This window comes from Notothenia rossii (assembly GCF_949606895.1).
Source record: "Notothenia rossii genome assembly, chromosome: 2".
NCBI classification, from domain to species: Eukaryota; Metazoa; Chordata; class Actinopteri; order Perciformes; family Nototheniidae; genus Notothenia; species Notothenia rossii.
In genome coordinates this window covers 75,294,958-75,322,884 of record NC_136904.1, presented here as the reverse complement: position 1 = coordinate 75,322,884, position 27,927 = coordinate 75,294,958, and the positions used below count along the sequence as shown (strand labels likewise).

General features: G+C 42.1%; 1 protein-coding gene across 7 annotated transcripts in view; it reads left to right on the top strand.

Moving 5' to 3' along the window:
- Positions 1-27,927, top strand: part of epha3 (eph receptor A3) — a 104,904-nt gene that overhangs the window by 16,619 nt on the left and 60,358 nt on the right. For all 7 annotated transcript variants that reach the window (XM_079665349.1, XM_079665348.1, XM_079665345.1 and 4 more), the window contains exon 3: positions 1,825-2,485. In XM_079665349.1, coding sequence (XP_079521475.1) covers positions 1,825-2,485 — 661 coding nt within the window. The remainder of the gene's footprint in view (positions 1-1,824; positions 2,486-27,927) is intronic.

The window sequence follows — 27,927 nt, the reverse complement described above, 5'->3', positions numbered from 1 at the left end:
ACTGATGAATGAGGTGACGCCAAGAAAAGCATGACGGGGGAGACTAAACACCAATGGAATCCCTCCCCTCGATTTTTGTCTCACTTTGTCTCACCCTCCTTCTTCCTATTGCTTTTTCCCAGCTCTATCTCTTTTACTTCCTCTACTTCTCCATTCTCTCTTTCAAGGGTGTTTCCTTAACTTTACTGTGAGATGAAAAGCAAGTGGCCATCCTTCAGACTGAGAGCCTCTTGAACGCCTCACACTCATAGATGTGCCACACACCACACACACACACACACTCACACACACACACACACACACACACACACACACACACACACACACACACACACACACACACACACACACACACACACACACACACACACACACACACACACACACACACACACACACACACACACACACACACACACACACACACACACACACAAACATGTAATGGAGAACCTAGACTTTCTTAGCTCGTCATTAATTTCTGTGTTCAGGCTGAAAGCACCTGCTGTGTCCGCCTGCTACGGCACTTTAAACACTTCACATGAGCCCTATGTTAATGTATATGTGTGTGTGAGTTTATGTTTCCATTAATGCTTGTGTGAAAGGAGCGATAATTCAGTTTCACTTACCCAGAAAGCGTTTCTCTTTCTCCCTCTCTCAAAAGAAAAGCATTCCGGCATACATTCATTCTGAATTTTCACGGAAAAAAATAGAAAAAGCATCCATTTACACATTAAGGCTCATTCGTTCTAATGACTGTCATTTAACCACAATGAGCCCAGTGTTTCAGGTGTTTGCCCATTCATCATCGCTCCGATTCATTGTTGATTTGCCTGGACTGCGAAGCCAAAGCGCATGATCAATGAGTCTTCCCGCTGTGTCCAATTCAAAAGGAATGACCCCGCTTTCTTTTTCTCCTCTCCTCTCATTGCTTTCTCCCAGTGGAGGGAAAATGTAAGATAGACACGAACGTTCCTGGTATACACTCACATCTGTCTATACTTCGTAGATTCTTTTGTTTCATAGTGGATTCAGCACGTTTCCTTCAGTAGCAGTAGTACTGTGATGCAAATAACCAAGACTTGCAGCTTGAAAGTCCTCACTTGTAGAGAAAAAAACATGTTAGTAAAAGGGTGGAAAAAAACACTATAAGATATCTGCTAATATTTAAAAGCAATTAAGCAGCTTCACACAAATGTATGATGGGAAATCACACTTTATGGTTTTACTCTGAGATGTTTTCACAGCAGGCTAATCGAGAACATTTGGCTAATGCAGCAAGTTTGCTTTTAATTAATTTGAGTAATTTACTAGAGATCTTGTAGTGCGATTTCTCACCCTTAAGTGTTTATTAGATGCTTAGTATTCAGCAAGAGTGAATCTGTATCTAAATAATTCATCTGTAAATGCTTACAGGCTAGAGATAACTTTTTTTTCTTCTCTGCTATCCCTCCTTTCCCCTTTCTTCCTCCTTCTCTGACTCCAAATTTCCCTTTTCCCGTTCCCGCCTCTTCACCTCTCTCCTATGCCTTTGCTACTTTTTTCTTCTCTTTTGACCCCAAATCCTAACCTCTATATCTTTGCTCCACCTTAATTTCTCCTCTTATCTTCTCACATCTTTCTACCTACTTTTCATCACTTCCTTTGTGATGAAAATACATAATACCTTTCCTTTTAACTGTCTGCTTCCTCCAACCCTTCTTGTCTTTTTACCTTCAATTGTTCCCTCTTGCACGTGGTTCCCTATCTCTCTTTTGTTCGTTGCTCCTTCGTCTTCTTCTGTTTTCTCTCTTCCACCTCTCCTTCTCTCCATTCTTTTTTTAGTGGGAGGAGATCAGCGGGGTGGATGAGCACTACACTCCCATCAGGACCTTCCAGGTGTGCAACGTGATGGAGTACAGCCAGAACAACTGGCTTCGCACCAATTGGATTGCTCGCCAGTCGGCCCAGAAGATCTACGTGGAGCTGAAGTTCACGCTAAGGGACTGCAACTCCATCCCGCTGGTGTTGGGCACCTGCAAGGAGACCTTCAACCTCCTCTACCAGGAGACGGACGACGACCAGGGCACCCACTTCAGAGAACACCTGTACACCAAGATCGACACCATCGCCGCTGATGAGAGTTTCACCCAAATGGACCTCGGAGATCGCATCCTCAAGCTGAACACTGAGGTGCGCGAGGTGGGTCCCATGACCAAGAAGGGCTTCTACCTGGCGTTCCAGGACGTGGGTGCCTGCGTAGCTTTGGTTTCAGTGAGGGTTTATTTCAAGAAGTGCCCGAACACTGTGAGGAATCTGGCCTCTTTCCCTGATACGGTGCCCATGGACTCCCAGTCGCTGGTGGAGGTCAAAGGGGCATGTGTCAATCACTCCAAAGAGCAGGAGCCTCCGCGAATGTACTGCAGCACAGAGGGCGAGTGGCTCGTGCCAATCGGGAAGTGTCTTTGTAACCCGGGTTACGAGGAAAGAAGCAACACCTGCCAAAGTAAGACAGCTTTTTATCTATCCGTTTTTTTTCCTAGTCTCTCATACATTCTTTGTCATTGTTTGAAATGTGATGCAATGCAGCATATGCAGAAGGGTTGAATGAAAAGACCTTCACACTTCATGTCTGTCAGCCAAAAACGTATAATATGTTTTGCCTTATCTATACATATGTGTATGTTTTTCTGTGTATGTCATTCTGCACCTTCAAAAGAACCCAACAAATCCCACAGCGCTGTTGGAGAGTATGCATGTGTGCAATGTGCAGTAGTCCAATAGTAATCTTCTGTGTCACACATCATTAGCAATGGGAAGCTCTTGACCAGAGTAGCAGGGATGGGACTGATAACCCAGAAGAAAGGAGTGGGCAGGAGTGGATGGTGAATAATGGAATGGTTGCGGTGGTGGTTGCGGGTGTTGGTGGAGTCATGAGTGAGTAGACGTTGGAGTCTGGAGATACTCGATCTCGCCCCAAAGTCTGTTGTCGCCTCCGAGGTGGTTGAAAAAGCCAAAAAGTATACGTCTGGCAGGCCTGGCTTTGCCTTTTTATTTCAGACTGTCTGCGACATCATCATCACACATGCTTTGCAGGGCGACTGGCTTGAGTTGTTGCCAGCTGGTTATTGAAGAGAATCACAATGTCTCCTTGACTGAAGTCACTTAATATGTTTTTTGGGTCCTTGTGCTGATCCTTTGGACATATTTCTGTTTAAACGACACACAACCTGAGGGTTTTACTCGCAGATGTTTCTGTTTTCCATGTTTATTGATTGTAATTGTCCATTGAATGTCCTTTTTCCTCACCATTTCACTTTATTTCACCTTAAGTATTTGGACATGAAGTAAATAATGCCCCATGGTATCTTTTATAGCCCCTTTGGGATCAAGCAACCAGTGGGTTCAAAGGTTAAGTGTCACAAGGAGCCTTTCATTTCAGCACACAACCTCCCAATGGGATTAACATTAACAGTGTAATGGGTTATAATCCCCCCAGAAGTATGTTTATTTTCTAACCTTTTATTTATAAAGGGTTGCATGTATGCGCATAGACATAAGATAACTTTATAATTTAACAAACTTAGCTAAATTGAATTTCCTGTGTGTGGCTTCTGCGGCCAGCGTAACAGCTTTCATCAATTACAGTTGCAGTACTTCATCAGCGTTTCCCTGCAACGAGATGTTTTGCATCTGTGCAGTAGCTCATCCAGTGCAGCGGCTCCATTAAAGGGATGCCGTAGTGTCCCATAGCTTCAAAGAAAGTAAAGCAGCGAAACACTTTTCTACAGTACGTAAGAGCATATGATGTTTTGAAATAGTATAGAGTAAAGTAAATGAACAGAAGTGGTATGTACTTGTTTACTTCAGACTTGAGTTGTTTATGTATCTGTAGATTTGTTTGCCTACTCCAAAGAGAAAGCTGAATCACTAGTGGTTTTGTGGTATTTACTCCATTAAAAGAAAAACATATTAAAACCATTTATATAAACAGACATGTAAACAGGATCGAATAGAATTAAAAAAAATGTATATGACATAAGAGGTTAAAGAAAAAAATGTACACATTGTACTATAATATAAATAAAAAACACTAATGAGTAGCTCTATCTGCATGTGCAATGCTTCTCCAACAGTCTTTTATTGTGGCTACTTCCTGTGTGTCCATATCACTAGATGTGCTCGTCTTTACTCCGTTTTTAGCAAGCTCCTAACTCTGCTTCAGAATTCACATGCAGCAGCTATTTGAAGCCACCTCTGCACTGCGGCTGTTCCACAGTGTCTTTAAAGTAACACAAAAAGAATTGTTGGAAGTTTCTAGAAAAAGCTGCTTGTTTTTAGCCTTTGCAGTCCTAGTCATTGTCCCTGGCCCTAAATGCTCCCATGTTCATCCACTATATCCTCTCCATGGCCATAACCAGTGTTAATTAAAGATCAAAGGCAGGCTCCCAGGTCAGGCCCCTGCTGTCAGGGCCAAAGGAAGCTCTTTTTCTGGCTCTGTGGACCGCAGAGCAGCCTGTCTCACTGTCCAGATGCGAGGAAACTTTGTCGCAGCTGCCAGGTGATAAATGTAAATAGTAAACAGACTGAGGAGAATATGAAATGGAAGCCGAAAATGACAACAAAACCTGATGCCCTCATCGTTTTAACCTTATTTTTCCCTTAAAAGAGGGTGTTGAAAACCTTAAAGTCGTTAGAGTAACTCTTAATTTCAGTTGTCCCATGTCTATATTCAATTATGTTTGAATCTTTATCCAATAGACAAGAGTCGAGAAATCAATATTTTGTTTTTTTACTAAGGGTTGCTTGAATACAGCGATTATATTTTTGCCCCCAACTTTGGGAGTGCAAAAGTAATATGCAAGAACAGGACCTTATGCTGACAAATGGCAGACCCCTGCCCCCCCCTCCATACCACCCTCCATTTACTTCCTGTCTCTCTGTGAATTGTGTGAATGTTTGGATGTATTTGACAATCTCTTATTAGTTTCCGAGAGGTCTAATGGACTCTAATAAGGTCTTATGTTACCCTGGAGTGGGACAGCTGCACCAACAGGCCCCCGCAGCCCCCGCGTGCAGCCGTCGGGGGCCCCAACACGCAGCTCGCTCTCCAGGCCCTCTGTGTTAACAGATCGATGAGTGCATGCGGGTTAGGTCACGGTACAGGCAGATAGAGAGAAAGATGAAAACATATTTACAGCGCTACAGCCAGATAAAACAGAATGGAACAGATGTATAAGTATTTACATTTCCTAGCCACAAACTGGGCCCCAAAATATTATATTTCACCCCACAGAGAAGGTTGTTGATTCATTATTAAACCGGCTGAACAAACAGAGCTTATTCATAATTGGATACTTTTCCCTAAATTGTTGTTTTACTAAAGCATACAAACAAAATGTGATTGAGCAGAGGCCACAAATGAATAATGTGGTCATTAAATATGCAGGCTGTCAGGAAGCAGCCGTGAGGTAGATTCAAGACTCAAAATGAAGTGTTTGTATTAGGCGTTGTTGGCTTTGACTGTTCTAAATCAGATGTGGATGGAGCACCTTCGCTGAATATTTCATGCTTTGTTTTATTTGCCCGAAATCCCTCCAAGAAGCATCTTCTGTTTACCTAATTTATGCTCCATGACTGTGTGTGTTTGTGTGTCTGTCTGTGTGTGTGTGTGCAGGGGAGGAAGCGAGAGAGAGTGTGAGAGCAGTTGCTGTTGTTTACACAGACTCCAAAGTGTGTTTAAGGGCTTTAACAGAATACACTCTAGTATTATACTGTCATTATCTTGCTTGGCGGTGTATTTGTGTGTATAGCCAGACATGTCTGTGAAAGCGAGGATGTTTTTTCGGTGTGGCTTTGGCAATGGGACAACGTATGTGTGCATGCCTGTGTGTGTGGCTGCATGTACTTCACAGGTTTCAGTCGTAATTGCTGTGAGCAAATTTTGATATTTCATCTTCCATATCAGTGCAGATGTCATCGGATCTTTTGTCAAGGAGAATCGTCGTGAGTGGATGTGGCGTTTTTAGAGAATTTACGAGGGGAATGGACGTGTCACTCATCGTCTGGATTACTGTATGTTTTGTGAGCAGGCTTCGGCCTTTCCACGGAGAATGTGAGTCCAGATCTAATCTCGCTAAGTCAGTCTTGCATTTGTCATTAGAACAGACTGGAGCAGGTGAACCAGCTCCTATCTACCAACAGTGTGAAATTCCTGCGACCCTAATTTGATCCTAAAACAGCAAACGGATGTCTGTCCGTCCAGTTTGTGTGTGTGTGTGTGTGTGTGTGTGTGTGTGTGTGTGTGTGTGTGTGTGTGTGTGTGTGTGTGTGTGTGTGTGTGTGTGTGTGTGTGTGTGTGTGTGTGTGTGTGTGTGTGTGTGTGTGTGTGTATATATTGCAAATGCACGCAGCTGTTCCGCTGTACGTTGCGGCAGGTTTACATTCTTACTGGATTTATCAAGACACAAAATCCTCAAAGTTGCCGGTATCATAATGCTTATTATAATTACACATACAGTAAATCAGTAAAAACATAGACACTCACGGATACACTCCAGCCTTCTTCAGCCTGATGTTCTGGTTTTGCATGGATTACTTACCATATCTTAGTATACGTGGAAAGGAGAGAAGTTCATTTGGCCAAGTTTGAATGAACTATACAGATTAATGTGATTCATTTTTGATCATTTTGTACTGATGTTACACTGGGCCGGGCTTTATATCCATATTATATCAACATCGTTAGAAATGACCTTTGCTTTTGGTTATTTTAATATTACAAACATTGTGTTTAACTGGTTTTAAAGGCTGCATTCCAATAAAATAATGTACTTTTCTGGACCACCAGACTTTTCTCGCTCTTCAATTATGTGTACAGTATACACCCACTTAAGTCAGTATATCTACATTACTGATGGTTATTCATCAAAATGCTGATTCTGAATATAAGTTGTGAAAGCGCCAATGGTCATGATCTTAACAAATCAGTTTTGAGTTATGGTGAAACCATATTGTATTATTTGATTTTCTTTATATGGCTTAGCCCTGTGGAATACGTTTTAAAATTATTGAAGAGACCGATGATCTCAGCTTTTCGAAATGACAAGGCCGTTCTCTCCTTGTTTACTTCCTTTCCTTCCTTTCCTTCTCTCTCCACTCACCCTTGTGGCTGATGGTCTTGGCCGCCGGTTCAAAGCCCGCTGTCAATCTCACATCGAATGTTTTATATCACTCCACTCTCTGGCTTAAGTGATTTAGCTGCTGCCCTCATGCACACACATACTTCCAAGCAGACGCGTTATCATCTTTCATTGGCTTTGTCACGCAAAACCTCCATCAACCTGACCAGTGCAATGATTCAGCTTCCATTTCATCATTCGATTGGAAGCAAAGCCTGAAAGATGATTCAAAAGATTCCATGTAATATCATTGGGGGTTGCTAGAACTGCCAATGAGCCTCTTTCTATATTTCATCTCATTATTTTGGTCTGCTTGTCCCTTGGGTTGAGGGAAAATGGTGGAGCTTGAGTGCGGCTGGGGAATAAACTCATTCATCTTGCAAAATGGGAGCCCGCATACTTTTAAGAGAGGTCGGACCACCCCGGAGCTAAAATACCAGTCAAAATTAAACTCTGTCATCAAGTTGGGAGGATCTATTAAAGGAATGTCATTGTTTGCTAGATGCTTCATTTGGAGATGGCTTTGGAGCCTTTCTGCCCCCTGGTGATCAGACATATTTGAAAGCACTTTATTAAAGACACTCCCCTATCAATTCAAGCTTATTTTTTTTTAAATTTGAATTTATTAAAGATGTTTCACGTTTGCCTCCCCATTATTTTACAGTTATACCAAACTCTTATTTCTTGAGGATAGTAAAACGTAATGCTTGCTGTCTTTGCTTTGTTTACGTACACACATTACAAATAGTCCCAATCAAAACCAATGTATAAAAAGGAGATACAGCATTACTGTAGAAGTCCCACGGATATGCTTCGTTTCCCTTCTTGTTTTTTTTCCTCATCACCCACATGTTTTTTGTTCTGTGTTTTTCTGTATATTTGTCCTGCCAGACAGTTGAGGCTGAGTGCAGTGAATTCATGAATCCATTGGCTCTCCTCCGTCCCTTGGAAGGACTCTGTTTGTTTGTGTTGGCCGTTACATAACTGCCTGGCTCTCGACAAGAACATGTCAGTTAAACCCACACACACACACACACACACACACACACACACACACACACACACACACACACACACACACACACACACACACACACACACACACACACAAACACACACACACACACACACACACACACAAACACACACACATAACACCACATCCTTTAAATTATAGCGACAGCATTTCTAATCCAGGATCAGGATAATATTGCATATTCTTCTTTTATTTTGACGAATATGTTTTTGCATTATTACGTTTGTTTCTTTGTGTGTTATAGCCATTATTTATCCAGTTCACTGAGTCCTCTGAGCCATTGTTCTTTTCCCCAGAGGCCCCCTTGCTACACATACACAGTGGGAGCTGCACAGTTTAACAATAGCCTGTTACTGTTGTTGTTCCTTATTGAGAGGCACCTCCATCGTTGTCCTTGAGAGCGGGTGTTACTCATTTACTTCCGCCACACACATTTTCAAAGCCAATCAAGGCAATCACATCACGTCATGCTTTCCTGCGTGTGTGTATGAAGTGTTATACTGTACATTGCTCTGTGCTAACTCTAGTGTTCCATTGCATCAAAGTCCTCCTCTACTGTCAGTTAAGCTTAGTGTGGAGCCTCACTCCGCCGCTGCCTTTTGGCTGTGAGCTGCATGGCATTTCGCCTTTCGGAGCTCAAAAAGAGAGGAGAGGCTGGAAGAAAGGACTATGCCTTGATTTAGTGCTCCAGAGAGAAAGGTCTTGAATCATGATGTTAACACCAACGAATGCTGGATGTAAAAGTAAAGCCATCTTGTTTTCATTCCTGGAATCACAGTGTCTTATTCCAACTAGCACAGACTATTATGCTTTAGCAACTGAGCGCTCTCTCCAGGGAAAGTTGGCTGCAGAAATCTATCAGACATTTATTTGTTGGAGTCCAACACCCTTAAATGTGTCCAGTTTCAGTGGATCATGCTATGTTTACCCCTCTTTTATTGACTTTTAAGCAACTGTGTTGCAGCTTAACATGGAGTTAAAGGGGAATCCATACACATGCATTTATGTATCACTGTTTGAAAGTGAAATCTTAGTTCAAGCTGATCTATTTGTGTTGTATTTCATACGTTTTCCCTCGCCGTTTAAATGTACAGTCCCTGCAGTGCTGTTTGACTTTTTGAGGATCTTCCATAACCTTGATGCTAATTAAAGCACGCCGAGAAGCCTGCAGCAATCATACTGACTCCCACTCCATAACAGCAGCCGGGAGGGAAATGTGACTAGAGGGAAGGAAACAGAGGAAGGGAGAGTTAGAAAAAAGAAAGAGAGAGAAGAGAAATAATGAGCATGGCGTTAATTAGAGACACCATACAGCTGCAGTCCAAATGCAAGAGTTACTCACTGAGCAAGCAAGCTCAGCAATACTTTCATATATACCCATATGGAGTGCTGCAGGAATGAATTTTGAAGCTTTTACGTGTCTTAAAAAGGCAGTGGCTAAATGAGACTGTACAGAAGTTGTTGGGAACAAAACACCATCACTCCAAAAATGGAAACTCATATTTACTTGTACGCCTTATTGTATCCAGGCAGCGCTCTTGCAAACTGTTCCAACTCAAACTTTCCAACTTTTACAATAATCCATTTATGCAGCAAGAGTAAAAGCTTTTTTCAAAAAGCTAAGTGCATGAAATCAAATTACAAGATGAAAGCTTAGTGAGGTGGAAGTTATGCGACTGAGGTTTGGTATTTTAATGTTATACTTCTTCCAATTGCATATAAATCATCAAGTGGTGTTCATTCCTCAAGATATTCTTGCTGAACAAAATGTGGAAGCAAGTTTGTTTGCCACAGGGCTAATTTCCTGCAATGATCCAAAATCCAATAGAAGAACCCCATTGGCTTTTCGTCAAGGGAACAAGTAAGATGCTAACATTTGGGTTAAAAGTATACTAATAATTAATAACAGTTTTAATAACAGTTAATAGTATTACTACAGCACTCAACAGTATACTATAGCATATACACATATATCAGTGTGTTTCATATTCTGATCAACTGCTGTATACTGTATGCAGATTTACACTGCATGAGCAAATGTCTGTTTGTGTCTCAATCCCTCTTGAATCAATCCCTGCGTCTGTGTCTGTGTGTGTGTGTGTGTGTGTGTGTGTGTGTGTGTGTGTGTGTGTGTGTGTGTGTGTGTGTGTGTGTGTGTGTGTGTGTGTGTGTGTGTGTGTGTGTGTGTGTGTGTGTGTGTGTGTGTGTGTGTGTGTGTGTGTGTGTGTGTGTGTGTGTGTGTGTGTGTGCGTGTGTTTGTTTCTGGCACGCCGGGCCATGGCGGATGCTGCAGCCATGATGGAGGAAAGGTTTGTTCGTTCGGGGTATTATTGCTTGTTTGCTTTTCTCTTTATGGGCCTTCCAGTGCAGGCTGGGGGTGGCGGGCAAGCCCATCACCCCCAGGGCCCTGGTGCTGTTAGGACTTCAAAGCTGTTGGTAACCACAGGCTGAGGAATTCAACTTAACACACACACAGACAAAAACATGCACACACACACACACACACACACACACACACACACACACACACACACACACACACACACACACACACACACACACACACACACACACACACACACACACACACACACACACACACACACACACACACACACACACACACACACACACACACACACACACACACACACACAGCCAGGCCTAAAAGAAAAACGCAAGGACGGATAGATGGGGTGTTTATTTGTTAGTGAGGCCCCTGCCAGTTGACAAGTCCACTTCACAGTGGTCAGTCTTTGTGTGCGTGTGTGTGTATGCAGGTGTATGTGTGTGTGTTTACAATACACAGAGCAATGGTTATCATGACCTATGCAAAAATTACACACATAATATATCTGCATATGGGGATATGTTTATTTCCGTGCACGGGCGATCACTTTACGTATGTGTGTGTGTGTGTGTGTGTGTGTGTGTGTGTGTGTGTGTGTGTGTGTGTGTGTGTGTGTGTGTGTGTGTGTGTGTGTGTGTGTGTGTGTGTGTGTGTGTGTGTGTGTGTGTTAGTGTGTGTGCGCGCGCGTGCGTGTGTGGGTGTGTGTCAGGTAAGGAAAGAGGGATGCACAAAGTGGGGAACGTCCTGTTTGACGGACACAGTGGATGTCTGGATACACATGTAATGTAACAGGGGAGGGAGTAGGATGGAGGAGTCACTCCATCATTCCTGATAGATGAGAAGGAGGGAGGGGAGGGTGGAGGCAAGAGAGAAGGAAAGCGAGCTGTCACTGGGAAACAGACCCCCGCTGAAAACTGTTTGGCGCAGGGTGTCTGCTTTGTGATTTGTGACGTTATCGCTATCAATTCAACATCCACAGAGCTGTCTGCCTTTTTTTATTGTCATTTTTGGTTCGGCAATGCTCCATTAATCCTTTTCCTCAGCGCATTGCTCTTAAATGCTCCAGTCAGTTGGCTGATGAACATATTTCCACCACAACTTGGAGACCAACTTGAATACTGATTCAAATCATAACTTAGGCACTGTTTTTAAATGCTTATACTTAGAGACAGATATCCTTTTACACAACTGTTTTGATGTATTGGTTATATAAACATTATTTGTAGGTCAAACAGCTCTATTATTTATTTTTGTAATTACTCCTTCAGACTTTGGCATTGTAAACAGATCATTCGCATGTTTACCTTTTGTCTACTCACTTTCCATGAACATCTTCTCCTCCTATTAGGGTATTCCTTTACAACTTCCCATCTTTAGTTAGGCACTTTGCTCTGATTTCTATTTTCAGCAGGGGATGTCATTCAAACAACTGAACACAAAGCAAATAAGAGTGCCATTCAATGCTGCTATAACATGTCAACGAGTCATTCAATAATACTGCTGCCTCTCTTGTTCATAATTCACAACAACACAGTATACATTACATGTAAGCTTATATGACATTCTGTTTAACTCGTGAATAAAATAGGCCTAATACTGTTAATATATGGTGTGTGATGTCTGCTGTCCTTGGTGCTGAAGATGCCCTCAGCCGTAACCTCCGACACATCTCGGGGGTGCGGCTGTCAAGTGTCTCACTTATTTAAACACATCCTGTAGGCATGCGCTGTATGGTGACAGAGCGGGAAGCTGTCAGAAGCGTCATCTTGTGCTACAGCTGCGATGCGTTCAGTGCAGAGAGGACTCTCATTGTCATTTCAGTTTGAAACAAACCCAAACGTCACCGCATAAATGTCTGTTTTCCAGCAGCTGCCTGCTCTCGCTGCGCTGCTACATCACAGATGTCAGCATAACAACCTTTCCGTTTCAACAAACACTGAACTCTTTAATGGCAGCCAAGCAAAAGAAAGCAATGTCTGTTTTAACGCTTTTGAGAGTCGGGGCACAGCATGGATGTCTTGTGGTAACTCTGCAGGCCTTAGCCAGGTTTCCTATACACAGAAACCAGAGATGTTGTGACACATCAGAACTGCTGAACTCATGTGTCCAAGAACTCAAAGTGTTTCTTTACTTTACAGATTTCTGATCTATTACCTTCTGCATTGACAGCACTAACACTGCCTGGACTGATATGTATCACATCACTGAGCATTATAGCAGTTACTCACATACAAAGGGGCCCTATTTTACTTTTTGGGGGTTTTACCCTTTCCTGTAGTGTGTAGTTTTTTGTGCATGTAAATAATCTGCAACGGTTAATATCCCAATGTTCCCTCCTGTTTCTCCCCCCCCCCACAACCTGAAGGCCTTGGACTCTTTGTGTACTTCCATAACATCACTGTTTCACAATCACGCTTTTATTGACTAGCGCTCCAACACATTGTACATGATAGGCGAAGGGGTGGGACATCTCTAAGCGGTTGACCAATCACAACAGAACCGGCCAGCTAACCAATCAGAGCAGACCAGGCTCTGGTTTGAGACGGGCAGTATGAAAAAAATAAAGTACTTTTGAACATTAAAGCATACAAACATGACACAGTAGAGGCACCACATTCAAATATGAACCTGAAAATAATCATAATAGGGCCCCTTGATCATTCCATGATGAGCTTTGGGTCACTTTTCCTGCACATATCTTGCAGAATTACTAGACACCACAGATTCGTACGTTGTATTTTATTCAAGAGAGCTCTATATTTTTTTACTTCACTGAGCCTACTGATCCATGAAAATATGTTTGTGTGAATTCATGTTTGCTAATGACTATAAACAAACATCAATGTGCATCTTAAAGTCATAGGTCATATAAGATTTATAAACCTTCATTCAAAGAAAGTTGATGATAGATAAACCTTCTTTAACTGATCCATGGTTATCCATGGGCTGCTTTTTAGTATTTGTTTTCGTTGTGTTTATTTCCTCGTACCTGTATCAGCTTCTTCATTCTTGACCTTGCTATGGTAACCTTGGTGTTTTTAATGTTTGCGTCTTGCATTTTAATCAGTTCTGAAGAAAGTGAGGCCTCAGAAGCCCTCTGGGATCTGTGTGTGCATGTGTTTTTGTTTGCTTGTGTGTGTGTGAGAGCCTGTCTGTGCTGGACAGACAGAAAGAGGGAATAAGTGCAAGACATAAGTGTGACTGACATGTCCGTCAATATATATAGGTCATTAGTAAACCAAGAGTGAACAGAGGTGAGCAAAGGAAGACAAAGTGCTTACCACAGCAGGAGCAGCTTCTGTCTGACACACACACACACACACACACACACACACACACACACACACACACACACACACACACACACACACACACACACACACACACACACACACACACTCACATGAACAAGCATACACACACTCGCACAATTCCTTGCATTCAAATGTGGTCCTGCCTACATGTATCCATGAAAACAGTTTCTTCTTGACTTCCAAAACTGTGTGTACATTTTGCTCTGACTCAGCATTGAGGTGGAGTGGCTGCCTGTCAATAGTGTCCCTTTTCTGACCCAGAGCAGGCTGTATGGATAAAAAGAAACCTGAATAAAAATCCTGCATTTTAAAGGAATGGAATGAATGAAAGGCTGTGTAAAGGCTGCACTTGAATTTGCAGGTCCAGTCACAGGTCCTGAGGTTGTCAAATTTCTATTGCACTATTTTCATGCACACCATGTCTGAGCTTTACATCGTATCGTGTAGGAGACTGACTCTGGACCTACAACACAGTACAGTCAAAGTAGCAGAGGTTTGTGGCATTGACTCGAGATGCACCTCGTACCTTTCTTTTTGTACTATTCCTTCAACAGATCTAGACTTTGCAGTTCTCTTAAATGTGTCATACATGTCTTTGAGGCTGAAGCATGGTTCTCTACAGGAAATAAGGTGCACTGCTGCAGCTGCTACCTGAAATTGTGGGCGTTAACGCGACAATGTGAGAACCCAGTGGCTAAATGGGCGAGTGTTGAGTCCCACTTTAAAGCCAATTTTGAATCTGACAATCACATATAACCTCAGCTTGAGCTTGTGCCATGGAAACAAGTAGCTGGAGTGATCTTTCTTTGTATATTTGCTGGTTTTACTGAGGGACATGGACATATAAAAAGAACTCTGGAGTACAGGGCACAAATCACTGGGAGGGCTTGTCCAAAACTTAAAGGGACATCTACATACACTTCAGAAATGTGCTCTAGCTTGGTCAAACATATATCCCATGTATTAACCTTTTCTCTCAGCGTGTCCCCCAGTTAAAGACCAAAAAGTCCTGTCTTGCTAAAATGATCCATCGACTCAGACATCATGCATCCTTGACTCTCCCTACTCCCACATTTTATAGAGATAAAGGAAAAGGTCCCTGCACTTATGTATTGAATACTCCAGCCCTCCCTATCCACCCACAAGCAAGCAGAGTGGTGACATTTTACCTACAGCCTCTGCGGGTGACTGACAAATGGAGTCAGATGGAAAGACTTCTGGTGTGTCGTGTATGTGTGTGAATGCGTGCATCTGTTAAAGGGAAGGGGGTCATCTGCGTGTGAGATATGTACCACTGTTATGTATGCATATGAGTGTGTGTCAGGGTGTGTGTGCTGATTAAAAGCGGTCAGGCCTCAGTGATCAGGCCTTTAGCTGTACCTGCACCCTGAATGCCAAACACAACAGAGCATGCCCAGAGTAGCCAAGCATGGAGACTGCAACGCAAGACCACACCGGGCAACCTTAACGGCCTGTGTGTGTGTGTGTGTGTGTGTGTGTGTGTGTGTGTGTGTGTGTGTGTGTGTGTGTGTGTGTGTGTGTGTGTGTGTGTGTGTGTGTGTGTGTGTGTGTGTGTGTGTGTGTGTGTGTGTGTGTGTGTGTGTGTGTGTGTGTGTGTGTGTGTGTGTGTGTGTGTGTGTGTGTGTGTGTGTGTGTGTGTGTATTCCCACTTCTGTGTTTGTCTTAATGTCTTTCTTTGACCATATCAAGTAGTCTAGATAAGAACCTTTCATATTGAATATTTTATTAACTCCCAATGCCTATTCCCACTATATTAACTGTGTGTGTATAAAGGCTTCAATTGGATTGGAATTATTGTTGACTGATATATTGCAATGATCATTCAAGTCATTCTTCAAACATATTTAAAACCTTTATGGGTTTTAGTTTTTTTTAAATTAGAGGATCTGAACATGATTATTTTTCCTTAAGTCTGCACAATGCCTTTTTGGCCAGGACTTCTCTGCAGGACAATAATACTTAAATTGTTCAAAAATATTTTCACCTAAAACTCTCTTAAAATGTTCCTTTCCCATGAGGACTTCTTGACAGGTTTAAAAAATGTGAAGGAATTCCTTGAATTGTTTTCTAAATACAGTATGTTGCTTATTACTTTCCTGCATGGTTTTAGAGGGATATTGGACTCTGTTGAATGCTCAAGTACATGTAGTTTGACCGGTGTAATAAATGATATTGGGTGTGAAATAAAGTTCAAATTTTAGTGGCTCTGCTCATGATGTCAATGAGTTTAGGTGTAGAATGAGCTGCATGGCTATCCATCGTAATGCCCACCAAAGTGTGTCAACAAGTGTTTGCCCTGCAAAAAATGTACTGCCCTGAAAGTAGAGGCCTCTCTCCGTCATTGTCCAAAGTCTCTCCTCTTGAATAGGCTGGGATAAAGTCTCACTTATGCCGGGATAAAGGATCCAACCTTTAAAGGTTGAGGGATACTGTGGAGATGAGCACTGACCTTTCTTACAAATTACACTCCTTCACTCATGCATCCTCTCTCTCATACACACACACAAATATATGTATGGAAAGTTAGAAGCGGTGTGAGGACAAGCAGAGAGAAATGGCAGACAGCAGTGTCCAACAAGATTACTGTACTCATCATCCACAGATTTCCCACCTCCTCCGATTCATTTCCTTCCATCTCTCCCTGTTCAAATGGATGGCACCAGGCATTTGTCAAGGTGAAGGAAGCACGGCCCACGCCTGGCGATACAACCGACCAATTTTTCCATTTCTTCCGCTCTGTTAGTCTTCTGCTATTAAGTGTTCCATTTCAGCACCTGGAGGCGATGCTAAAGTGCACAGCCTCAAGGAATGTTAGAGAAATCTCAAGGGTTAATGCAAAGGCTCTGACTCTGCTGATTACCTGCTATCCTGACAGCCTTTGTATCGCTGCTGAGGCAAACATCTTTATTGATGTTCGGGTGCTGATACTACCCTTTCATTAATACCAATATAAGTTCTCCAACTTTGATATGTAATATTTGGTTTTCAATCACCACACAACTTCCCGAGGTGGAATGTAATGGAGTAAAATTACACAAATAATGTACTTAATTATGGCATTGAGAATATTTGTTGTATTTTTACTTAATTACAATTTAAAATGCAGAGCTTTCGCAGAGTATTTTACAGTTAAAAATGTCTACTTTTACTTAAAGGGGACCTATTATGCAAAATGTACTTTTGTATGTATTTTATACATCAACATGTGTCCCCTCTGTGGAAAGAGATTCTGAAAGTTTCAGGAAAAAAGATTCTCTCTATTTTTGTCCTGATCCATTTATAAAAACCTGTCTGAAAATGAGCTGATCAGATTTTGGCCGCTTTGTGATGTCATAACGATTTTTTGGCTTGCGTAACCATTAGCCAATAACCAACCAAGGTAAAACGCTGGCTTTTTGTTGTTGTTCAGGAGTTGATCCTGCCCCTACCCCCGCCTCGACGTAAGCGTGACGTATGTGGTGCTTTTGCTCTGGCCGGACAATTTTTTGGTGCTTGAAATTAACCGGATTCCGGAGCTAAGAGGCTGCTCCGCTGTGGTGTGAACAGGAAAACCCGGTGCTTTTCAAGCTCCAGCTCCGAACCGTCCCTGAAACACCGTAGGTGTGAATGAGGTATCAGAGGGGCGTGGGGAGGGGCTCCTTATTTTCATCTAAAGTAACAGACAGAGAATCAGCACTTTTGAAACAGGGCTGAAACAGAGGGGATTATGGGATGCTATAATGCATGATCTGTTTGGTGTTTGGAGCCAAACACTTCAGAGGCATGTTTTGTATGTATCTGAGACCTATAATATATTGATGAAAAACAGTATAATAGGGGACATTTAAAGGTGGGGTTGGTAATTTTGGAGAAACCAGCTCGGGCCGGCTAAAATGATTGGTCGTGCTTTTTACAGTACTAAAAGGCTTCCACAGATGACATTTTTTATGGATTTTTTGTCAAAGCACTTAAGATATTCATTGCTATCTGGATGTTAAGAGCAGTCCATGGAATATAACAAAAAGTTTATCTCAAGACGGTTTCTCAAACTTACCTACCCCACCTTTAAGTAAACTATTGAGTACTTATTTAACCATTGCACAATACACACAAATAGAAAACTGTTTGAATTATTTGTATTGTGTAAGTTCAAATCAAAAAGATAAGTTGTTGGATGATTGCACATTTTGGCTAAAGAGTCCTTATGCACACCACTGGTTATTGCGTGTTGGGGGGGTGGGGGGCATGATGTGGGGGGTTGGTGGTGGTGATGACAGCTCAGTGCCAGGGGTAATTGTGGGGTGTGGTATCGATGAGACCCACTATAATGAGCTTTAGCCAATTAGTCCATCGATTAACATGGAAATGGCTCCTGAAAGGATACAGGCGGAGGCTGCCATCTGCATGTACTTACCATGCTAATGTCGCGCTGAGTGTCACAGTCAACACACATGCAGGAGTTTAAGGGTTGACAGACGGAAAAAGAAGGAGCGAGAGACAGGACTGCTTGATCGTTAAAAAATTGCTCTGCATCTCATTAGCAGCAAAATAAGGTGTTAATTACAGTGCCATGCGGCAACCACAGGAGTGCACACCTTTTAATTATCAAGCCAACGCCTTTCATCTAGTGGGGTGTCAATCTCCACTAACTTCCCTGCACATTCGGAACAAAAAAAAACCTATTTTCAAGTTACATTCTGGTATTGCATTGCATTTCTTCCTTGGGAATATCAAACTCTAAAAGGCCAAACAGGGTTTTTTGTTACCTTTATAACAAATGACTTTGGAAGTGTATTGGTCTGTCAGCATCTTAGAAGCTTGACATGTTTATCAAATGTGTATCACACAAACCTTAAGTAAAGGAAAAACTAAATATTTGGGATATCTGTCAAACATTTTTCAGTTTTCACATATTAAACCAGCTATAAATTGCTTTAATACAAACAGAGTTGTAGACTTTGGAAAATGAGAAACTGATAGGAATGAGGTGTTTGTTAGGGAGCTGGAAAGCTCTTAGCTCTTTAAGTGCATTCTAGTTTTACAGTAATCTGTCTTCCACTCTGCATGCATTTAAAGTTTTTCCTTCTATTGTGAGGATGCCGCAGTGATGGATTGCAGAAAGTGGGCCCTGTTAAGTCTTTCATCTTAAACAATGTTGGTAATGCAGCCAGCCAGTTCTGCTATCAGCCAACTGACTCAGGTTCAGTGTTAATTAGCAGTGTGCTCAGCCTAACTGAGATACTCAGTAAATTGTCCCCAGGTGGGTAAAGAATAGGCTATCTTCATTTCACATAGTGGCAGTTGAGCTAATTATGGTGTATTAGGTGTAGTGTTTCTTAACATGAACGCATTCGTCCAGTTTGCATATAGTGTGCTTGTCTGTATATATATTTGTGTGTGTGTGAATAATGTGCATCAAAGAGCTTTGTTAGCTTTGTCCACTTTGTGTGTGTGTATGTTTGTACATTCAAGCAAGGCGAGACAAGACTTGGCACATGCTAAAACATGCAACATCCAAAGCCAACAGTTCTGTTAAGTGAGATGTGCTGTGTTATAATGATGCCATCTATCATGCCTTCATCTCTCCATTCCTTTATCCCCAAACCCCTCCATCACCGTCTCTGTGGCCTCATTAATTTAGCCCGGACTATTTATGGGCCTATAAAAACAATAAGGAAAGAGAAGAAGGGTTTCACTGGCACGACAGAAGTTTCCAGAGCATGGGAAAGATGAGGAAGCCTGTGGAGCTAGATGGAGCATACCACATGACTTTCAGTTAATTGCACTAGATTTTAAACATCTGGTGAGATGTTTTCATATGTTATTTGACATATCACAGCTAGCGTGTCCCATATTTTAGAATGTATGTACAAAATAAGAGATCCATGCAGACTGACTTTTAGAAGAGAACAACATGTGTTCACCAACATAGGATGTAGATTATTTAAGATGTCTATTGTAATAAAGTTATATAGAGAACTGTAGCACTATGTAAAATCATTATCAACAGCTTGTACTATAAAGAGTCTCAATGGATTCGTTGGTCACATTTCCAATTCCTGTACTCAAATAATCAGGGTTAAAATGTGTCAGAATATATCCAAAACCTGCCTCCTTACTTTCAAACTCTTTAAAAAAAAACTGAAAGGGTTAAAATAAATGTGATTTAACCCTTTTTTTTAGACAAATCTTACTTTATTTCTGAAATAGTACGAGTGTCGATGGTCTGTAAAGATGAAATGAATGAATGAAGGAAGATGACGATTCCTTTGGATCTTATATTGCTTGTATCAAAATGACACTGTTATCATGTCATATAATAGAAATGGCCTTGCCTAAAAGGTTGATGTCTCAACTTGTGTCTGTAACTTATAATAGGAGCAGCTTTTACTGTGTTATCAAATTGGAAAGCAAATAATGTCACGGTTGTCTCAATTTTACATACATTATTTTTGATTAAATGAGCGGTATTGTTGCGGCATTTCAGCTAGCTATATGTTATCAAATGTATCCGCACGTCCATTCTTGACAGCAATTGGTCTCTATTACCTATTGCCTGGACTGTCCTTCATTTACTGTGTCCTACAGAGGACTGAACCTCAAGGACTTCCAACTGCGGGACTCTTCTCAGCCAATGAACTATAGTAACCTGTTGCTGATGTCAATTAAAAGTATGTAACACACACTATAGACTAGTCTATATGGGGTTGTAACATGCTGCTGTTGGTTCCATTGAGGCTTATACTTGGGGCCACATGAGGCTGCATGGAGCTCAATGGGAGGCCACTCACACATACTGCCTGTCAAACGCAATGGAAGGCTGAGTTTGAGATATAAATGTTGGTTCAGGAATTTAGCAAATAGATCGACAGGTTATTTTTGAGGGAGATCCAAGATGTTGTCATCAAGACACAAAAAACAAGTCATCAATCTTAACAAGAGCAAAGTCAAGTGCGCACATCCATTTTCGATGGGTTGGACAGCGTCTTTCAAGATTGTGAGTTCTGTACATCTTTCATATGTTTGCATACATGTAACCCTGTTCTGCATCTGCCCGCCCCTCATGGTTTATATGATGGACTGTCTCTGGGTGGCTGTTGCTGGTGAGAGTGGGGGTTATCATCGTTCTGCAGAGCGAAATACCATGTGTGCGCCCAGCAGGAGAACATTCCTTCTGGCCCGACGATTTCCTCAGGTCATTCATGCAGCCCTCATCCCCACTGTAATGGCATTGTCCTGGGGCTCAGCCGCCATCGCCAGGCCCCCCCACGCCTCAGCCTTTGGCCTCCCTGACAGCACTGCCCTTCAGCTGCCTGTCCACAGCACCGAGCCCTGGGTGGTTGAAGGGGAAGTGGGAGGGGTCAACAGGCTGGTGTTGGGGTTGGGTTGGGGCATGGAGCTGTCTGTACATTCAGGTCATTTCCTACTAAAAATGAAGTGTTTATAAAGTATAATATGAATTTCATCCATGCCTGATGTAAGCTAAACTTCTCAAAGCGTGCAGGGCAATTTAGTAAATGTGTGCTTTCATTTCAATAGATGCTAAGAAGGAAATATTTTACAGGGTAGCAGTGAAAGGAAGCACTCAGTTGCATTCACCCATGAAATGGTAGAAAATGATTAACTGTTGTGTTCAACGGGAACTTCACTTTTGAGTGTCTGCAAGCTTGTCACACCTGAAGAGCTGAGAGCACCTTTTAGCATTCACAGCATCCTGCACTTAAAGTGGCAGTATATGTTCGCCTCTGCTTTCTATAGTAATGTGGAATTCACATTACAAAACAACACTTCCTTCCAGCAAACGCTTAGCTGGATAGGATAGCACCTTTATTTAGTTGTACATACAGATAAATGGATGAGGAACACAGTAGCCAGCGCCTTGTAGAAAGCGAATCTGCTGCATCGACTAAGTGGATTGAAAGCAGAGGAGAAGGGACGGCATCTGTCATTACTCAACAAAGAGTATGCATCTTTTTTCTCAAAGCTTCTCCCCCTCTTCTTTCCTCTTTCTCTCTGCATTCTGTGCCTGTTAAAGAGGCTGTTCATCATTATTCAAGGACGGAGCTGATTAAAGGTGATTAAGCCCTGCCTATCCATCACGCTCGCCTTTCAGCCTGTCACTGGCCCCGGTATTAAGGGGGACACCAGTGCATGTCTGTGTGTGAGAAAGAAACCGTCCATACAGTTTTGTGGTTTCCCAGATAATCGCCATTACACTAATTGCAAATAATCCCTTGAATAGAAAATAAACAATATCCTTGGTTACTTAATAATGCACCTTCTCGCTAAAATAATACACAAAAGCATTCCAATTGGGCTTGGAACTTCAAATGGGCCGTGGCAGTCCATTCTTTTCAAGACTCTTTGGCAACCCTATGATGAATGTCTGCTTTCTCCCTTGATGAATGGCGGCAGTGAGAGCCTTTCTTGCTCTCACCATTTCTCATAACATTAACCCACAGTTAGGCTATCCAATGAGGCTAAAACAAAATGATAATATTTCCTGAACAAGAGTTAATTGATTGGTTTTGCAGGTTTCCAATTTGTGTTCACAGTTAGATGTGCCAATGGTAAGCCAACTGTTTAATGCTGTGGGAAAAGTAGAGCTGGACTTTATTGTTGTGATAATAACAATTTATCTAAAAAATAATTAAATCGTAATAAGTGTTTCTGCACTTTTTGACTCCTCCTGGGGCACTGAACGCTTCTTAAGTGGCATTTAGACCATCACTGGACGCTATAACTCTCCAGCCTTTTAAGACAGGGTGAGGCAGGTTTCATTGCAGCTTTTACAGAGTGTTGAGTTATCTTTCACTAGCTGTGGTCAGGGAGAAGGCCGTGGACGACACACACTGGCCGGTATCTGATTTCTATTAAAAGGCCAATATCATCTTGACAATGTGAGTCAGTGTGGGTTTCTGTGAGTGCTTCTCTGATTGATGGTCAGATCTGTGTTTTCTGAGTGATGCTGACTTGGCACAGATGCACTCTGTAGGCTTTGTATTTAACTCACTTTGTATTGCTGACTCAATAAATAATAGCTCTAAAACAAGACAATATGTGTGGCCAACAGTCTTTGATGTGTTTGCTTCAGTGTATTATTGTGGGCACAGTATGGGTGTGTGTAAGCAATAAAGATATAGTATACTGTATTTGCACATAAGAGCCACTCTGGTGAAACCTGTAAGCATTGCTCTGGGAGGATTACGACTCCAATCTGCTTTCTAACTCATGTTTCCCACTGCGATGAGCTGGGGCTCCACAGACTCTCACTGACGTTAGCTCTGCAGGGTGCCACGCAGGAAATACACTTCTGCTGAACCCGCACTTCTACAAGTGTCTCAACCCCAATCCACCGCACCCCTAGGGCACAAACTCACAGAAATGAAAGTTAAGAAAGTCCTGACTGAGTGAATCCCAAGCAACAGTAATGCATGATTGTGATACCCCAAGGATTCTTAGAATTGCTTTATTTAGATTTTCTAATGCCAAACTTCTTTCGTCAATTTGTACCAAAAATCTTTATTATTATCTCAGTTAGTTCAACTTTCCTTTTGCAAACCCATTATACAATGTTACATTGTTCTATTTGCATTATATCCTGGTCTCTCTGTAAAGATGCACAATTCTAAAACTCATTGTAATTGTAAGGAGGTATACTGTCCACCTTGACACATCAAGTGTCATGGTGTATTGGAGCGAATCTAGCACTCTTTGTCGTTTCTACAGTTGATTGTTGAGGTATCTTTTATTACTGTAAGTCAAGATCATCCATTCAATACAGGCCACTCATTCATTCATTAGAAGCAATATGTATGTAGTCATAAAGCATTACAAATGCATTTTAATTCCCCAATATTTCCCTATTATGCTCTATAGATGGGGTCTTAATATAAAAATGTTATTTCTGTTGCCCTCTAGTGCATTGTTTCACAAAGCTCTGATGGATCTCCATATGATTCTTCTTGGTGTGTGTGTGTGTGTGTGTGTGTGTGTGTGTGTGTGTGTGTGTGTGTGTGTGTGTGTGTGTGTGTGTGTGTGTGTGTGTGTGTGTGTGTGTGTGTGTGTGTGTGTGTGTGTGTGTGTGTGTGTGTGTGTGTGTGTGTGTGTGTGTGTGTGTGTGTGTGTGTGTGTGTGTGTGTGTGTGTGTGTGTGTGTGTGTGTGTGTGTGTGTGTGTGTATTAGTGTGTGTGTTCTAAGATTAGTACAGGAAGTTTGTTTTGAATGGACCCATGTGAATACTATGCTCGTGTCATCAATGATGACTCATCGCTTTACACTCTCAGTGGGATTCTGTACATCTGGCAGACACAGTATACTGTGTTGTGTTGTGTGTGTGTGTGTGTGTGTGTGTGTGTGTGTGTGTGTGTGTGTGTGTGTGTGTGTGTGTGTGTGTGTGTGTTTAATTTGATTGTGGGAGGTGTGCATTTCTGTGAATATGGATTCAATGTAACGTGCAACACATAAAAGTTAACTGCTGGTATAAAACATACGAGTAAAGACAAACAATCATACTCCATACTCATTGGCACATGAATACACTTTTTGCACACTTGCATCTGTTTTGATTGTCTGTGTGCGGCATACGTTGCAGCAGCTGGGGATGATGGGAAAGGACGAGCCAGAAGGAAGTTGGGGAGGGGGGGTAAGGCGAGAGTCTTGATGTGTTCTTGGATCGTGCCAGGATGTCTGGCTCTGTCTGTAGTTCACCTGCGCTGATCTGTCACACACACACACACACACACACACACACACACACACACACACACACACACACACAAACAAACTCACATTCATCCTCGCAAAAACAAATGCACACATGCATACAGTAAGAAACACACACACTTCCAAGGGCATAGCATGTAAACACACATTCTCTGTTGTGTCTTTGTGTCTACCTCTATCCCATAAACATGCATAATGTACACCTACATCTCAAGATGATGATTTATAGCAATGTTTATCTCTTTCTCCCTCTCTGTGACCCAGTAACCGCTACCCCTGGGTGCCCCCCCCCCCCCCCCCCCCCCCTCCTCCCCCTCTCAGCAGTAACACATGGTGGGACACCCCATGGTGAGGTGTGTCAGTTGCGGAGTGATTTAGCACTCCTTTGCCCCAACCACTGCTGAGACACCTGCCCCAGGAATCCACACACACACACACACACACACTTTTATGCATGTATGCATTTGTACATAGCGGACACACATTCACATAATTCCTCACTACATTGACCTCCTAATACGAAGATAGGGTGTATTACCTGAGGAGACCCCATTTTAATGTTTCCGTGAAACATGTGAGCTCTCAGTGGATCATGGAGTAAGAAGTTCAGTTATTAATTCCTGAATTGTTCTCTAGCCACCTAATCCTTTCTAGAGGGATCCACAGCATGCTAGGACTGGACACTGTCCCAGCATGCATTGGGTTCAAATGAGGGAAACACCCCGAAGGGTTCACCACCACCAACACCGCAAGATCGCATTCTCAATAGATTCCAACCATAACATAGAACTCATATTATTATCTATCACTGTGTAGACCCAATACACTTCACAGTGGAGCCAAAGCAAATCCCAGAACCTTGGAAAGGATATTCCGTAGACCATGAATTACTGCAAGATCAGCTTATTTCGGTTATGTTCAAATTGCTAAGATTCAGCCACCATGACATGTTTTAAAATACATTCAACATACTTATTTTTGACTACTCTACTAGAGTTTGGGACTTCCTGTGTCTTGATCGTTCAAAAGTCTTGTAAAAGAACATGACAGGTTAGTAGCGTCACCAAGAACAGAGATGGCTTGACTGCTCATCACTGTGAGCGGATGGGGACTGTGACATTGGCATGAAGCTGTGAATGTGATTATTATTTTGTGAAACGAAACCTTGATCAAATTGCGTCCCGTTTAATCCCCGCGGCATGCACGAGAATCCTATTAGCAACCTCCGGCATGGGTTACACAGAGGAATTCTCAGACCTTAACAAATAGATTCTGACCTTCCCTTGTTTGTCATAGAGATTCTTAGGGAGTTGTTCACTTTCAAGGTGAGAATTAATGAGGTGAATGGGAAATATTTGGTTATGCGTGAGTTAATGAGATATGGTCAGGAAAGCTGTTTTGAATATGGTCTTATATGGTTGCGAAATGAAGTGGATTTAGAGGAATATTTTGGATTATATTATTCCACCCTATGCCACTCCTAACATTTCTGCCTACATTGCTGATTTCTATTAAAAACCTGTATGCACCAACACACATGCATCCATTACAGTGTTTTTTTAAATCTGAGAAATGTACCTTTCAATGAATGAACGGAAAGTAAAAAGTATTTAAAAGTGGAGAAGTAAAGTTTTAGCTACAGTGGAAACTAACGGTGGATAAAATCGTTATGGATCATATCCCTGTTTTCATGATAGTTTATGTTGTCGCCCGTAGCAACAGATGTAAACCAGATGTCGGAATTTTAGACCGCAGAGCAACAGTGTAGACGTTATTCTTCAGCATTAAATCACCTGTTTTCCTCATGATATTCATGTGTGTTTATCAGATTTGAGTTCTGGAAAGTACATCCTAAGTGTATCGCTAGGTAAGGTAATAGAAAACAACAGCTAGTTGTCATTTTGAAACAGTTTAGTCCCAGCTTCCATTCTTCAGTGTAGTGTAGATCCCACTGAGAGTAACACGGTGGGTAATATGAAATCCAGAATGTCATGTTTTGTGAAGTGCGAGGAGCCTGGAGGCTCTTTAACATATGGCAGCAGCAGCAGCAGAGGCTTGTGTGTAGGTGTCTGTCAGCGTTTGCATATGCGTATGTGTTTACGTGTGTGTCCTTCAACCGTCCTCAGTTGTCCCAGCGGTAAAAGTGGTCTTCCCTAGTGGGCTTTTCTACAGATCTCCACCCAGACCCCAGCAGGCGGTGTATCTTCTCCCCGACTGGGGCTCAAAGTCAGCAACCATATGGACACCTCTTCATCTGTATAACATTAGACACTAGAGAGACCTCAAAGTGGAGTTAGAGTGAAAGTCCTTTTTATAAGAGGTACAATTGATGATAAACAGCTGCACTTACATTAAGTGCTGCTTATGTCTACATAAAATATCTTTAAAATTAAAATAAAAGCAGAACTATATGAGTGTAATGATGTAATCCTTTCTCAAATAGCAGTTACATCATCTCAAAAAACTTTAACCTAAAATGATACATACTTTAAATCAGTATGTTTTTCATCAAAAGTCCAGACACTTCACCTCACTGTCAATATTGACTTCCATTATAGTCTTCATCAGTTTTATAATAAATGATATTGAAACATTCATAATATGAGAAGTGTAGAATAGTGGAGTTGCCTGTGTTTGCCTTACACTACTATGATTATAAAAGAGCCTAAAATCAATGTTTTTAAGTCTTGCCGACTGAGCACATAGAGTGAAGTGGGTCACCATCATTGTGTGTGTGTGTGTGTGTGTGTGTGTGTGTGTGTGTGTGTGTGTGTGTGTGTGTGTGTGTGTGTGTGTGTGTGTGTGTGTGTGTGTGTGTGTGTGTGTGTGTGTGTGTGTGTGTGTGTGTGTGTGTGTGTGTGTGTGTGTGTGTGTGTGTTGTGTGTGTGTGTGTGTGTGTGTGTGTGTGTGTGGCTGTGTGGCTGTTTGTGTGTGGCTGTGTGTGTATGGTTCAGCAGCATTGTAGGTGGCCTATTTTCTCTTAAAGTAGAGAGCGTGTCCTCTCTGGCACTGGTCAATAAAACTGTCCTGGGGCACATAAAGAGGACCTGGCCCTCAAACACACACACACACACACACACACACACACACACACACACACACACACACACACACACACACACACACACATACCACTGTTACGCTCCTTGGAAACACGCTAACCGTCCTCAAACCCATCTGCCTCTGCTAATCCTTTACAGCACAATTGTACTGCGTTGAATGCAACAGATAACCAGCCATGTACACCGAGCACACAACAAACACACTAGCTGTCGTCATCTGGGTGATTTAGAGCAGGACAGACCATTGTGCCATAATCCCATGAGTGACAATAGTAGCCGA